The 15,183-nt window shown below is 49.1% G+C and overlaps 1 protein-coding gene across 3 annotated transcripts in view; it reads left to right on the forward strand.

Annotated features, from left to right (window-relative positions):
• Positions 1 to 11,833, forward strand: part of CUNH14orf28 (chromosome unknown C14orf28 homolog) — a 19,788-nt gene extending 7,955 nt beyond the window's left edge. Inside the window, exons 1-5 of one of the 3 annotated variants that reach the window (XM_019503317.1) lie at positions 7 to 34; positions 2,380 to 2,904; positions 6,221 to 6,310; positions 9,401 to 9,535; positions 11,400 to 11,833. In XM_019503317.1, the coding sequence (XP_019358862.1) occupies positions 2,381 to 2,904; positions 6,221 to 6,310; positions 9,401 to 9,535; positions 11,400 to 11,583 (933 nt within the window). In that variant the 5' untranslated portion in view covers positions 7 to 34; position 2,380 and the 3' untranslated portion in view covers positions 11,584 to 11,833. Of the gene's footprint in view, positions 1 to 6; positions 35 to 224; positions 301 to 2,379; positions 2,905 to 6,220; positions 6,311 to 9,400; positions 9,536 to 11,399 lie in introns of those variants that run through there. The other 2 variants (XM_019503392.1, XM_019503239.1) reach the window with 2 other exon arrangements.
• The last annotated feature ends 3,350 nt before the right edge of the window (positions 11,834 to 15,183 follow it).

Below are 15,183 nucleotides of genomic sequence, written 5' to 3' on the forward strand. Positions count from 1 at the left end.
GGGGTCCCCCTGGCGGCGGAGCGGAGCGGGGCAGGTAGGCGGGGCGCCGGAGCCTTCCCCGGTCGGCGGCCCGGCAGTCCCCAGCTGCCGGGTGTGGCAAGAGCTGGGCAGCTGCAAGCGTGAGAGCCCCCGGGGGCAGCCCGGGAGTCGGGGGGGTGGGCCTCCTTGCTGGAGCCATCGATAAGGGGACAGCCCTGCTCCCGCCCCTGCTCTCTGGCCCCCGGCCACGGCCGGCTGCTCACCCTCCGGGGCGTGGGAGTGCCCTGCCGTGCTCCCTGGGGCCGGGAGCCTGCAGCAAAGGTGACAGCTGGGGGCAGATCACACACCACGGGGGTGGGAGTGGAGGGCACAGGTTCGTAACAAGGGTGCTAAGCACTGGTGAGGCGTAGGGGGTGCACGTGCACCCCTGTGAGCTCGGCGGTGCCCTGCCCGTGAGGTCAGCGGTGCACCCCCTGAGCTTGGCGGTGCCCCGCCCGTGAGATCAGCGGTGCACCCCCTGAGATTGGCGGTGCACCCCGTGAGCTCGGCGGTGCCCTGCCCGTGACATCGGCGGTGCACCCCCTGAGATTGGCGGTGCACCCCGTGAGCTTGGTGGTGCCCCGCCCGTGAGATCAGCGGTGCACCCCCTGAGATTGGCTGTGCACCCCGTGAGCTCGGCGGTGCCCTGCCCGTGAGATCAGCGGTGCACCCCCTGAGATTGGCGGTGCACCCCGTGAGCTTGGCGGTGCCCCGCCCGTGAGATCAGCGGTGCACCCCCTGAGATTGGTGGTGCACCCCGTGAGCTCGGCGGTGCACCCCCTGAGATTGGCGGTGCACCCCGTGAGCTTGGCGGTGCCCCGCCCGTGAGATCAGCGGTGCACCCCCTGAGATTGGTGGTGCACCCCGTGAGCTCGGCGGTGCACCCCCTGAGATTGGCGGTGCCCCCCGTGAGCTCGGCGGTGCCCTGCCCGTGAGATCAGCGGTGCACCCCCTGAGCTTGGTGGTGCACCCCGTGAGCTTGGTGGTGCCCCGCCCGTGAGCTTGGTGGTGCACCCCCTGAGATTGGCGGTGAACCCCGTGAGCTTGGTGGTGCCCCGCCCGTGAGCTCGGCGGTGCACCCCCTGAGATTGGCGGTGCACCCCTGCAAGAAGCGTCAGCGGCACCTGCGGGCAGTCCTTGAGCGCTGCTGGCCGCTGCTGATGCCGCCAACACTGCCAGTGGTGTCTGCAGGTGGTCGCTGACCACTGCTTGGCGCTCACCACCCCCTCCACTGCCGACAGCATCACGGCCGCCTGCGGGAGCTCGCTGTTTCCCCCCAGCCTCCAGGGACACGTGGCGTTTACGGTGCTACAGGTGATCAGAGCACACTGGACGGCACCCGCTGGCCCTCAAACGGGTCTGAGGAGCCAGTGGACGCTGCCCAGTGATGCTCTGCTTGGAGACGGGAACAAAGTAGGGCAAGGAAAAGTGGCCCTGGGGACCCTCCCTGCCACAACCTCCTTGCTGGCCAGGTTTATAGCCCCCGCCATGGGACACAGGGTGCTGGCAAGGTGATGTGCCGTCTGACCCCACGGACGGCAGTTCGTAGGAATTTTTCACAGACTCCTAGAGAAGTGGGGCTGGCAGGGACCCTCGGAGGTCGCATCTAGTCCTGCCCCAGCCCAAGGCAGGATCAGACCTGTGCAAACCATCCTGTACCATTCACCGTCTGAAGTCGACGTGAGACTGCCGTCAGCCCTGACACCACGCAGCTCTCGCCTCCTGCCTTGCCCTGCCCTGCCGCAGGGAAAGCGCTCCCTGAGTTTGCCTTTTAAAGGTGTTAAGTAAATGTCCCTTGAGCACGAGTGTAGTGAAGTCGTAGACCGGGTGGTTCTGTGAGCAACCTGCTCCTAATGGGGAGCGTATGTCTCCGTCATATATATATATATATATATATATATATATATTTAGTTCATTCTTGTGCGCTGTTGCTGTTTAGCTTTGCCCCTGGCATTACCGTGAGGCCGTTCGGTGCATTGGATCAGGTCTACCGCATTTTGGGAAAGGCTTGTGTCGGAGCTGTGGATACTGGTGGTTTCTTTGTGGGCGGCGTTGGTAGTAGTGGCACCAGGGATGTGCTGACAGGTTAAGCGTTGTTGCCCCAGCAAGGCTGTATCCTACTCCATGTCTGTTGGGCAGTGCACAGTTTGCTTCTGGTGATGAATTGGGCAAGGTTGGGGGGCTGTTTGAAAGCCAGAAGTGGAGGGGTTGGGAATATTTCTTAAATCCTGGTAGTACCTGGACATCCTCTTAAAGAGGCACCTGGGGGCTCCCAAGGCTGAGTCTTTAGCTGTTCAGCCCAAAGTTGATTGTTGCAGCCACCAGTTTAAAACATCATGCTTGTGCTTCTGTCCCTTGCAGGATGAAGACATTGTTTGAGGAGATCAAGGCATCCATTAAGAATAATAACGACCAGGACCGCTCATTCTGGAGGCCCGTGCTCCCCTGGGGAGGGGTCTTTACTATCAAAGCTGGCCGCAAAGCGGTATCTTGCACGCCACTTTATGTCGAGATACATCTGAAAAACACATGCACTATTGACGGATTCTTGATGCTGTTGTATGTCATCCTGCGCGAAAACGAGCACTTCCCCAGGGAGCTCTCCCTTCATTTGGGCAGAGAGTTCGTAGACTGTTTTCTTTACTTAATGGACTCCTACAGTTTTACAACTGTAAAGCTGCTTTGGATTTGGGACAAGATGGAGAAACAACAGTACAAATCTGAAGTTCACAAGGCCTCGCTGGAGATCGACTTGTTTGGCAACGAGCACGACAACTTCACGAAAAACCTGGAAACGCTCATGTCCACCATTCAGGAGAGCTACTGTTCCAACTGGAGGTGTCCTACACGTGTGCAGGAAGATCAGCAGAAAACAATTAACATCAAGTAAGTTGCTGCAGGAGCTGAGCTGCAACTCTAGGCCCTGCTGCACGTTCAAATAAAGGTGGATAGAAACCTGCTGTAGAGTTGTTGCACGTTTTCAGGCACTAACTTGGTAGCTGATGGGCTCTTTTTATAAGCTGGAGTGGCATTCTGATCATGTGATAATTACTTTGCACATGTCGCTGCTCTAAATTAGTGGCGCAATTAGTCAGATGCACAATACATCTGATGTGTAGCAGGGGCCTGAGATCAATACACGTTTCTCTTTTCAAGAGAGCTGTGATTCACCGTGAAACAATCTGTATTATCTGCCAAAGTGCCTGTAAGGGTAGAGCTTGTGTGATACATCTGTGACTACGTTACTGCAAGTGGCGTGTGCTCTGTGCTGAGTCATGTCTCCACAGAAGTTGCTGGAGATGCCTTAGAGAAGAGGACCTGCGTTAAGTTTGGCTTGGCAGTCCAATCAGAGAGAAGGAAGAGGGCATCTCTAATCCTGGTCCGTACCAGGGTGGTAGAGATCAAGCTGCTCTTGACGCTGAGTCGATTCTTTGAGAGTGCTTGGCTTTGACTGGGCTCTGTTTTGCCTTAGCTTGGGGCATGAGAGATGAAAGCTATTCTGTGTGATTTGTTAAAAGCATTTAGAAGTGCCTGTTCCACAAAAAAGGTGTAATAGCACCTCTACTCATGTGCCCTGCTTTGTTGTCAAACCTAATGCCTGTTTTTCCCAGTAGGCTGGCTGGAGTTCTCCTTTTTGCAGACCTCCACCCTGCAAAAGGTTGCTTTTCTGGACAAAAAGGGTGGCAGTGTTGAAGCCAGAGGATAATTACAGAAAGTCCCTTGGTGGCCGCCTTGTCCTGAAATGAAGGGACTGTGGCACCTTGGATTATAACATTATATAATATGGATTATAACATGTCATATAACATATAACTGGCAATAAGATGTGGGGGGAGAGGGCCAGTTACAAGTTGCCCACCATTTAGGTGCCAAAACTAACACTTCCACATGCTGGAGGTACTGTGCGGCCAAGGAACGCCCACAGCAGCGAGCTGGTTATTGAAGCCTCCACCACCTGAAGTTTCTGACCGGTTGCACTTTGTTAATTGAGAACACACAATAGCAAAGCATAAAGTTTGTCCTCATATGGTGTGACTGTGTATTTGGATGGGACACGGGATACACATGAACTTTTGGCGAAGTCACCGGAAGGCATTCCTACCACAGGAACGATTTGTTAATCAAATATATTAAGCAAAATGGCATCTTTGGGTGGTTAATGCAATAGATCGGTGAAAGAAGTAGCAGTGTGGTTTCACCACCCGACTCCCAACTGTGTCCAGCAGGAACTGTGGGAGCGTGCTTGCCCCGTTAGGGATAGCAAGACCGTCAGCGATTCTTCCCCCACCCCTGTCTGTTGCAGCCAGTTGGTCTTTAACTTGTTTGGCTCTTCCGTGTGTTAGATACTAGCATAATGTCACAGCTGCGACATATTGTCCACACTGCGCGGTACGCAAGCTTCTATGACGAGTACCAAACTGCTGCTGGTTTTGGGATTGGCTTTGTGGACTCGCTTCAGATTTGTGGAGCACTGGAAGTGCCTGTGCCCAAATCTGGAGTGTTTCCAGTCCCTCTTGACCAGTCCATCATTTAAAAAAAAACAAAAATCTTTAAAATAGCTTGCAGCTAAACTTGGCCAAGTTGCACCTTCTATCCGTCTGGCCCTTCCCACTCCTTTCTCTGCCTCATTGTAACCCATCTGCCCTCTCTAATTGTCCTGTGCCTGAACTGCAGGGTTGCTTTCTACCTACGCTGGATTCTCTTTAGTCTCCTTCCTGGACCACTTTCCCTTGGGCAGTTTGCTCATCATTGCCAGGTAAATCTCTGGCTCTGTTACATGGTGACAGCTGTTGCAGACAGCACTAAGAATAGCAGCTAAAGCTGTGTTTTCATCTTCTTGCTTTCCCCCCACTCTTATTTTTAGGGTAAATAAAAAACACTTGGAAATAACAGCAGGTTCTATAGGTTGTTTTAGATGCAGGAGACAAACTTGGCTGTCCACGTTGGGCCAGTCCGGAGTATTTAAAGCCCATGTCCATATTAAGGAACATCTGTACTGTAAGGGTATTACCTCTGACTTAAAAAGTTTAGCTGCATGCTATTTTAAAGCTTTTTTTTTTTTTTTTTAAATAATGGACTCTTCAAATGGAAGTGCTGCAGCCTACAAGCTTATTACCGTTCAGGTAGACATTGCTTCCTTGGCAAAGCATGCATGCTACTTAAGAAGGCCTTTCTGATGGGATTTCTTTATTTATTTTTTTAGATTCAGTGCACAAATATAATCTGATAATAGTGTGTAAAAATGCTCAAGCAGTAACAAGCCCTTGTTGATCTATATACAAAAAAATATAATAAATAATCTGCCAGACACCAGGCCCCCGCATCTATATTTGGCTCTGTAGCTTACATTATTCCTTCAGGTAAAAAAAATTATTTGTGTCCTAGGATCCGCTCGAAAACCAGGGGGAGGAAGGGTGTGATATGAAGATGTCGTGGGTGCCTGTGGCATGGTACAGAATGGAGTACAGCCTGTTGCTTTTATAATTGCACAATGAACTTCCTGAACAAATATATTTTAAAAGTGAAAAGGTGATAACCATTAAGACGGGCGGGCAAAATATGGCCCGCGGGCTGGATCTGGACCACCAATTGACTGGATCCAGCCCATGGCAGCACCCCCAGCGCACACGCGCTCTTCCCACACCCCACACACACTTCCATGCACCCTGCCCCGCTCGGCTTTGGCCCCGTGATCCTAGCTTTGCTCGCCCATCCCACTTCCAAACGCAGCTCCCTGCGGGCCCAAAGGCTCAGAGGGAGTTTTGGTGAGTTGGTGCAGGAGGGGGGAGGCCGGTGCTGACCCGACCCGTGACAGCTCATCAAAACTCCCTATGTGGCCCTTCACCCCAAATAACTGCCCACCCCTGCATGAGTAGCTGGCTATGGTTATGTAAATGAAAGACTTGAATTTCACTAACAGAGTCCTTAGTACAGTGACCTTGTAGAGATGAGCTGTTTTGCAGGGGTGAGAAGAAAAGTTGTTCTGGAATCGAGGAAGTTGTTTTTCCACAGCTGTGAAATTCAAAGCCACTAGGTCCTTGGGCAGGAATCCGTGATCTCTCTCCTGAATCTTTCTCTTTGTGGCCTGTGTAGCTTAGTGTGCTGAGTTTGGGAACGGCTCGGGTATATGCACGTGTTGTTAACTGATTTGATATTTTGCAGTTATGGAATCAATCTGATCGAATGCTCCTGCTTATTTCAGCCCTCCCCAAGAGATCCCACATGGAGACTTGATTCAGCTGGCAGTAGATGAATTATTCTGTTCCAAGATAGAGCTGTGTGAGCAGTATGGGTAAGTAATGTGTGTTGAAGTGTGTTTTGCTACAAGGCTGCTAATATGTTGGGTTGTCTGTTTTTTTTTTTTTATTTGCTCCCTGGTTAAGCAAACCCTGTCCAAGCTGAAGCTTTCTATGGTGGGGCTTAGCCCGAAGATGCTAGTGGGTCTCTTGCGCTGCTAGGGTCTTTCCTTGAAATCGCATGGGTGCCGGATGAGGAGCTGCCTTCTGTGGACCAGCAGCCAGGAGAGAAACTTGCACCTATTGCTCTGTTGCTTCTGCCTACCAAGCACATTGCTACATGCCATTTCCCCTCATCCCCAGACATGGATGGAGATGACTGCCGAGGGAAAAGCACGGTCAGTTGATGAGGGCGAGTCCAGGGAAAACATTTGAGGGAAGGCTTGAACGATTGAATCTGTGGAGGAAAATCAGTTTGGGTTGGGAATAGACTAGGGTAGGGGTTTGCACCTCAAGCCGCATCCCACCCTCCCTCCAGAAAATGCCAGCTTTTCACGTTCACTTGTTTCTTGACTACAGAAAAATACTGGAGCAATTCTTTTGAGGCAGAGAACTTGGAAAGCCCACAGCAGATCAGGTGGTTTTTGCCCTTATGTATTCCTGTTTGAAATCTCTGGGTTTATCCTGTGAATCATGTGTAACGGTGCTAATATTACACAGCACCGTGGCGAGAATCACTGGTCTAGGGCACTGGGAAGGGCAGTGTGGATAGTTGGGGGATGACTGAGAAGTGGTAGAAAGTGTGGGATGGGGCATGGGTAGGGAGGAGCCCAGCCTGTGCTCTCAGTCATGTATCGGGGAGCAATGAGGTAGAGACCGGGGTTCTGTGGACCTGCCTTTATGGGGGTGACCTTGATTCAAGTGATAGACTGGAGTCTTGTTATGGAGGACTAAATTCATCATAACGGTGTATCAAATGGCCTCCTCCCCCGGGAAATCTTAGACGTATGCTGAAGAGGTGCATCTTACATGCATCGCTGGTCACCAAGTGCCCCTTAATTCTGGCTGCTGGTGAGTGTGATTTTTGGATGACTGAAAAGACAAGTGGGACCATTGGAGCGGGGTTTCAGACGAACATGGGGGAATGCTGGGTTAGACTCCCATTGCTATTGCAGTGACGGGTGGAGTCTAGCTGCCCTAGATGCTTTGGCAAACCCCACAACCAGAGGCTTGCTTGGTCGGAGCAGAGAGGTGCTAAGTAGGTGGAAACCTTGGTAATGTGCTTTAAGCAGGAAGGATGAGCACAGAGTCAGTATTTGGGGCCCTGCCAGGCTGTTTCTATCAGGAGAAGCTGAAGGTGTTTCGTTTGCACTCCTCCATTTACCAGGCATGCTCACCAAGTCTTGTTTTCCTGAACACGGTAGGCACAACCATCAGGACGGTTTCTTCCTCCCAGTTTCCAAACCTGCCTTTCCAGACCATTCTGTGCCCCTGGGAGCTCTCTCCTCTCTCTAGTCCTGCTTCTCCAGCCTTGGCTGTCTCTGACCCCGTTTTCCTCCATAAGGGCACTGAATAGGTGCTTCTAGTCGGCCAGTACGAAATGTGGCTCGGCTTTACCAGATTTTTACTGGTAAATGATGAACGTTGATTTCACCTCACACTCGTAGACTGACGAAAAAATATTTCCATCGTCAACAATCAAAGTTTATGGAAAGGAGATGTGAGAAAAATGATGGCTGATGGAGTGTGTGATGACAGGGGAAGTAGCGCTGTCGAACCGTGCTGACTGTAGTTTGGACTACAAGTCCTAGAAACCCCAGGGGACTGGGAACAAAGGAAGAGGAAGTGACAAAGTGGACAAAGGAGCTACCAGGGAGTGGAGCCAGGACTGATGGTGGCTCTGCTGCTCAGCTGGCTTCAGCCCTATGGTAGTTATGTTTGTCAGGGCAGGCGGTTAAATGGCACAATCCTGAAAACTTAAATTGATAAAAATTGAAGCAAATGCTTAAAAATAAACATCAAAATTATTAAAAAAAAAAAAATTGAATTCTGCCAAGCCTAAGCATGGCTAGCATGCCTGCCTGTGATTACCTGTAGGTGGAAGGCAAGTGTGACAGCGTTTAAACCTTCCAGCCCAACATTATACACAAATGAGACTCAACTGCAAGACAAAACATGTCTTAAGAAGGTGTAACCCTACAGTCAGACCTGCATCTGGTGTCTCGCTGTCTGCCATCCTATCATAGTTTCATAGTTGGTAGGGTCGGAAGGGGCCTGAGCAGGTCATCAACCCCCTGCCATGGCAGGAAAGAGTACTGGAGTCAAACGACCCCAGCAAGGTGTTCATCCAGCCTCCTCTTAAAGACCCCCAGGGTAGGTGCCAGCACCACTTCGCTTGGAAGTTGGTTCCAGATCCAGATCTTAGCCGCCCTGACCGTGAAGTAGCGCCTGAATCTCCCCTCTGCCAGCTTGTGACCGTTATTCCTGGTCACTCCTGGCAGTGCTCGGGGGAACAGGGACTCCCCCAGTGCCTGCTGGTCCCCTCTGACTAGTTTGTAACAGGCAGCTAGATCCCCCTCAGCCTTCTCTCGTGGAGGCTGAACAGGTTCAGGTCCCGTAGCCTCTCCTCGTAGGGCCTGCCCTGCTGCCCCCTGACCATGCGAGTGGCCTCCTCTGGACCCTCTCCATGCTGTCCACATCCCTCCTGAAGTGCGGTGCCCAGAACTGGATGCAGTACTCCAGCTGCGGCCTGACCAGCGCCGCATAGAGGAGGAGGATCACCTCCCTGGACCTGCTCGAGATGCATCTGTGGATGCATGACAAGGTGCGGTTGGCCTTCCTGACCACGTCCCCACACTGCCGGCCCATGTTCATCTTGGAGTCAATGATGACTCCAAGATCCTTTTCTGCCTCTGCACTGACGAGAAGCGAGTTCCCCAGCCTGTAGGTATGGTGCTGGTTCTTCCTCCCTAGGTGCAGCACCTTGCACTTGTCAGTGTTCAATCTCATCCTATTCTCATCCGCCCACCCCTGTAAGCTGTCTAGGTCTGATTGCAACCTATTCCTCCCTTCTAGCGTGCTCACATCCCCCCACATCTTAGTGTCATCAGCAGATATCGACTGGCTTTTTCTTGCTGTGCTTGCAGATGCAGTGGGTTGAGAGAGTTCACCCAGAGAATCTTCTGCCATGGAGCACCTCCCTTTGTTGTCTTAAATATGCAGCAGTGGAAGTCTGAAGACTTGGCATATGTCCCGTACCACCTGGCCTTATCTGACCACAAGTAAGTGTTTCTCTCAACTGCCTAACGAAGAAAATCACTCTTCTTAGAAGATGTGAAACTAACAGTGATCCTAAGTAATCCACAAAAGAAAGTGGGCCCGTGAAGGAGATTGTGGACATAGTCTTTGCTAGCTGTCAGCTACTGGTAGCTTCCAGTTTCCAAAGTCCCCTTAAACCAGGGGTGGAAAAAAACCAGTCTGCAGCCTAGATCAGTCCCACCAACTGATTGGATCTGGCTCGTGGGCAGGTGCTTGTCAAGTAAATGGTAGTCCTGCGCTAAATTTCATCAGCTGTTTTGTTTTGACAGTTTCGACTCGTTTCAAACTCAAAACAGTGAAACTGAAATGAAACGAAGGGCTTCGCAGCAGCCTTGAAACAAAACGAGGGCAGTCAAAACGTTTTGAGTTTCAAAGCTGAAGCTGGGCTTGCCTGCAGGGAAACAAAAAGGAGAGAGAAGGGGGAAGGACTCCTCTGATATTGACTGTGTCTGTTTGGTTGCTTGAGATGCTGCTGCTGCTACTGCGCTGCTTACTAAGTTATTACCTGTTGTCAGTTGAAGTGGTGGACTGGACTGAGGCTGTAGGGGAGGAGGAGACCTCTTGGGGCACACTACTGTGTCCTGTAGAGGCCCCAGCGCCAGTGAGGGTGCACTTTAACACACATGCACAGTCACGTGTCACAAGTTTTGCTGGTCATCAGCTTGAGGTGCAGTTTCCCAGAAACCCCTGCGTCTATCTCCTTGAAACTTGGCAGGCTTCATGCCCTCAGAAGGGGCTACCATCCCTGCTGTTTTTCTCCAGGTCTGCCAAAAAATGACAAAGTTATAGGCAGTTTTGTGCTTCTCCATTATAGCCTATGGGCAAAATGTCAAAACAGAGGAACAGTTTTGATGAAACAAAATGGAACGGTGGTTTTGAAACTAAACGAAACAGAACTCAAAACGAAACACTGTCCTGTCAAAATGGCAGAATGGAAGTTGAAACAAAATGGTGCTGTTTCACGCAGCCCTAGTAAATGGATCTGACCCATGGGCAGGCAGTGGCTTCAGCTCCAGCAGTTGCCAGGGGGCAGGCAGCTGGAGCTAATTCCAGTGCGTCAGGCGCTCGTGCATGCTCGCGCTCGCTCACTCTTGCTCTCGCTCTCTCTCTCTCTCTCTCTCTCCCCACCCCAGTAGCCACCAGTGAGGAAGCCTGAAGCCGCCCGCAGCTGTAGCACTGCTAGAGCAGGTGGTTTCAGCCTTCCACAGGGACCACAGCCCAGAGCTGTAGCACACCCCTTCCTTCCCCTCCACCATGCCTGCATCCCCAACCCAGAAGCTGGGCGCTTTTGGGCAGCTGCGGATGTGGCCAGCAGCTGCTGGGTCCAGACATGTGGGGGGCTAAAACTGTGGGCAGGTGGACTCTGGTTGCCAGGGTGTGGGTTGGGGTGTGCTAAAGCCAGGTAGGTAGAGGGTCCTACACTGGAAGGGAGGGATGGGGTGGGAGGTGAGGGGACAGAAGACAAAGTATGTGGCCCTCAACAAGTCACCAAAACTCATTACGTGGCCCGTCAGCCCAAATAATTGCCCATCCCTGCCTTAATCTGTTTCATATCTGAAGTGGCCTTCTGTTTCAGTTGATAAATTTGCCTGAAACAGAGGCTCTTTAATTACTGCAGATCTTAGCATGTTAACACAGCATTTCTTTTACTACCAGGCTAGTGGCCTGCCATGCATATTAAAGTGTCTATTTGACATGAGACAAGGATTTTTATGGCGGTATCTGTTATTGGACCCCCATGCGGCAGGGATGAATAAAGGTAGACAGGGTCTTAAATGCAAGGCATTCTTCATCAGGTGAATATACATCTGCTTCTCTTATTCGCAGGTATTTATTGGAAGGTGCCACACTGTTTAATAAAGAGGAGCACCATTATTCTGCGGCCTTCCAGATCGACGGGTATTGGATGCACTATGATGGTCTCAGAAGTGTCAACTTAATTTTTTTACATAAACCCCCAGAATTTCTTCTTTTGTCATCTCTAGTTTATATTAGAGCAGCAGAGAAATAAAGGACACTTAGCCAAGTTTCACACAGTTAAATCACTGCCACCCACCAAATGGAGGTCTATATTTTTATAAGTACTTGGTATCCAAGAAAAGAGTAGGACTATAGTAGTTTTGGTATTGTATTACCCAGTACTTTTGCAACAGAAAAGAATTTAAATTGGAAACACTATGCAAAATACCTGTATTTTTCTAATGTTGCTTGATTTATTTTTATACAGGTAGATTTTGTGTTAAAATAAAAAAAAAGAAATCCTTCTGTGCCTTTGTCTTATTCTCAATATTACCATAAGGGGCAGGGGAGAACTATGTGATGCAGGCCTTAATATGCACTGCTTACACGCAAGGGTAGAGAGTTGAGATTCCCCAGGCAACCTTAGTTCAGGCATTTCCTAACTTCTGCGTGCTGGCCTTCGCATCCTAAAATCTTCCGACGTTTGAAACTGCCTCGGTTCTTAAAACAGAAAAAAATATCAGGTCTATCCTCACTCATTCTTCCCATCATCAGCAGGATTGACTTATGCTCTGAATGTAGATGACATAGCCCTGTGAGCTACAGGTGCCTTAGTGGAGTACTTAAATTTGAAAGGTTGTCTCTGAGAGACAGTGGGGTGAGATGGGGATTTTTCTCTCAGCTTGTATAATCTGTGATGGGACCAGAGCAGGTTTTGTTTAATGAAGATTGATGGAGCTCCTGGGTCACGCTAGGGAATGTCATTGTTTATGCTACATTTGTCCCCAGTCCTACTTGTCTGTCTCATGCTTAGCTCCTGGTTGTAGAACAGACTGTGCATGGACAGCTACCCTGTGCCACTGCCTTTGCACTACCCCTTCAGAACTGGAGCCTTGGACTATAACGCTTCCCAGGGCAAAGACTGCCTTATTCTGCACAAGTAAGTTTGGATCTGTTTTGGGGCCTCAAGCTGCTGCTGTATTGTATGCAGTTGAAACTCCAGGAGTAGCCTCCTGCAGAGAAGAAGCTATGTGAGAACTGAGAGTTGGCTAATGCTTAAAGTGAAACGGCTTACAGAGAGAGAGAGTATATGGCTGAGAATTTGGAGCGCAAAATGCCCCGATGTGTACGGATAGAAGCATGACTGAGAATGTTTTGCCCACAGCATCTGTTGATATATTAACTAAGATGCAGAACTCTGTCTCAAACCAGGCTTTGATTTCTACTGTTTTACTGATTCTGCCCAGTTTTAACTCCTAGAGTCAGGAGGATAGAGGGGAGATGACACCTATCCTGTTCCACCAGAGAGGACTTCCTCCTGTACATCTTGTAAAGCAGGGTGACAAAAGTATGGCCTGCAGGCTGGATTCAGCCCATAGAAGTGGTTTATGTGGGCTGCTGAGAATTTGGGTGCCTTAAGGGACATAACCATTGGGCTGATGCTCAAATATAGACCTACTGTGGCCCAGCTGCAGCCTGGGCAGGACCCCTGCAGTCCTCTACTGTGTGTTGTTCCAGATGCTTTATTACGGTGCGTTAAAATACAGGAAGGGATTTCTCTCTCTAGAGGAAATGCTAATTTTAAAGCATTTCAACTGAGAAAAATACAAGCTCTAACAAGAAACGGGCAACTTTTCAGCCCTGTGGTCTCATCTGTACGCTTGCATCGTCATGTGTTGCATGACACTAGGATACAAAAATCTTGTTTTGCAGCTGAGCAAATGCATGGGGTAGTGAAGGTTATGATTAAGCGTGGTCTGAAAGCCTCAGCTGAAACACGTTTTCAAAAGAGACTGAAACAACAACAACAACAGTGCACACAAAGATCAGGAGAGATTTTTCCTCTCAGGGCTGATCCAAGAAGCAATTATAAATTCTTAGATGAAAGCAGGAATCACATTTCTTAGAGTACAGATGACATACGTGCCAGCAGATCAAGAAGATTAAAACCAGACTGCATTTGCATTCACTATCCAGCCAAAACGTAAAAATAATTTTTTTCCTCCAGATTTATTTAGTAAAACATTTCACATTAAATGAAATACTGTTACAATAATAATAGTTACAGAGCATTATCACAATAGCCAACATGTATCGAGAACACTAGTAAAGAACAAGAATGCACGTTCTTCAGAAGATTTTTTCCGGTAACTCAAATGCCACTTCTGTAAACAACAAAAACAAAACACTGTTGCTAAAAAGGTGTACACAGAAAACACTGTACATACACAAGTTACATTTATCTGATGCTCTCAGACCAAAGCACTCTGCACATGTCTGAGTACCGCACAGTACTCTGAACAATGGGTCAAAATCCCACTAAAAATTAAAATTCTCCTTGGGTTAAAGTTCAGCACAGCGCATAAGGCAAAAATACAGGAATTATCATCCAGTTCTTTGCGTTTCAATTAAGCAGAAGGAATTTAAGGCAAACTTGGAAATTTTTGCATTGTTTCATATAATGAATTGGGACTTACAGATGGCAAATTCACAAAAGCAACACTTAACTACCTCCAATAAAACAGTTAGCTATTTGTAACATCAGAAATGTATACTGGACATCTGTCCCTTCAGAGATTCAAGCTGGATTTTCTAAAGGCAAAACATTTCTTGTAGAAATGACTCAGGAAAGTTGCATATGATCATCTTATTAAATATCTTCTACAAAATTTGAGTGAAAATCCAGTAGTTTTATGCACATACAAACTTACACCTATTTTAAAGTGCTTTAAAAATTGAGTGATTAAGAAATAGAACTGGATGATAATTTAAAACTGTATGACATCTCATTTGAAGGCCTAACCTTTTAGACTGCAAGACAGACATTACAGGCTGCAATAAGTTTATTCTACTGTAAGTACTAAACTGATTGTTGTGTTCAATTTTCCTAAAACTGAGCACTTCAGTGAATGGGAAAACAGGCACCCCAAACAGAGAATGCATGTGGCATGATTTGTTAGATTACACTGTCTCTAAAGGTGCATGTACACCTTTCTGATTGTTCTACATCTTACATAGATCCATTTCTCCCTAAAAAGTTCTTCATCTAGAAACAGCAAGTGTTTTTTATTAAGCATTCCTTTTTGAGTTCTTAACAGCAAGCTTGCATACTAAAAGATTGCTTATGTTAGTACCCTAAATTTAGCACGAGGCTGCATTACACTCTATGACACTGGGGCTAAGTCTATAAAACCTAATTTAATTTTGCTGTTGCCTACAAGGCCGCGTCCAGATGCGCATGGATGTTTGTTTCCTGGGGGCAGGTAGCAGGTGACACAAGTCGGTTTTGTGCCGCTGCTACCTGTCACTAAGAAATGTCTGTGCCACGCATGCTTTAGTGCACGGCACATTACCTCAGGTAGGGTGGGGTAGGGAAGGGCTGGTTTTAGCAACTGTGCTGGCTCCAGCTATCTTACCTGGGGTCCTGGGGGAGCTGCAGCCATGGCAGGAAGTCTGGCTGGCAGCTGGAGTGTGGCTCTGGCTGGCCAGGCTCTGGTTTTGGGCAGCGCGCACTACTACCACATGTACCACCCTGCTTTTTTCGGCAGGATTTCCCGGGGTCAAAAAACAGCCCCATGCTGCAAGGCAGCATCATGGGGAATGCCTGCATGTGCGGTGTGTGGCATGTGCGCCACATACTGCACATCCACGC

The sequence above is a fragment of the Gavialis gangeticus genome, unplaced genomic scaffold (genome assembly GCF_001723915.1).
Source record: "Gavialis gangeticus isolate Ggan-Ray unplaced genomic scaffold, GavGan_comp1, whole genome shotgun sequence".
Classification (NCBI taxonomy): domain Eukaryota; kingdom Metazoa; phylum Chordata; order Crocodylia; family Gavialidae; genus Gavialis; species Gavialis gangeticus.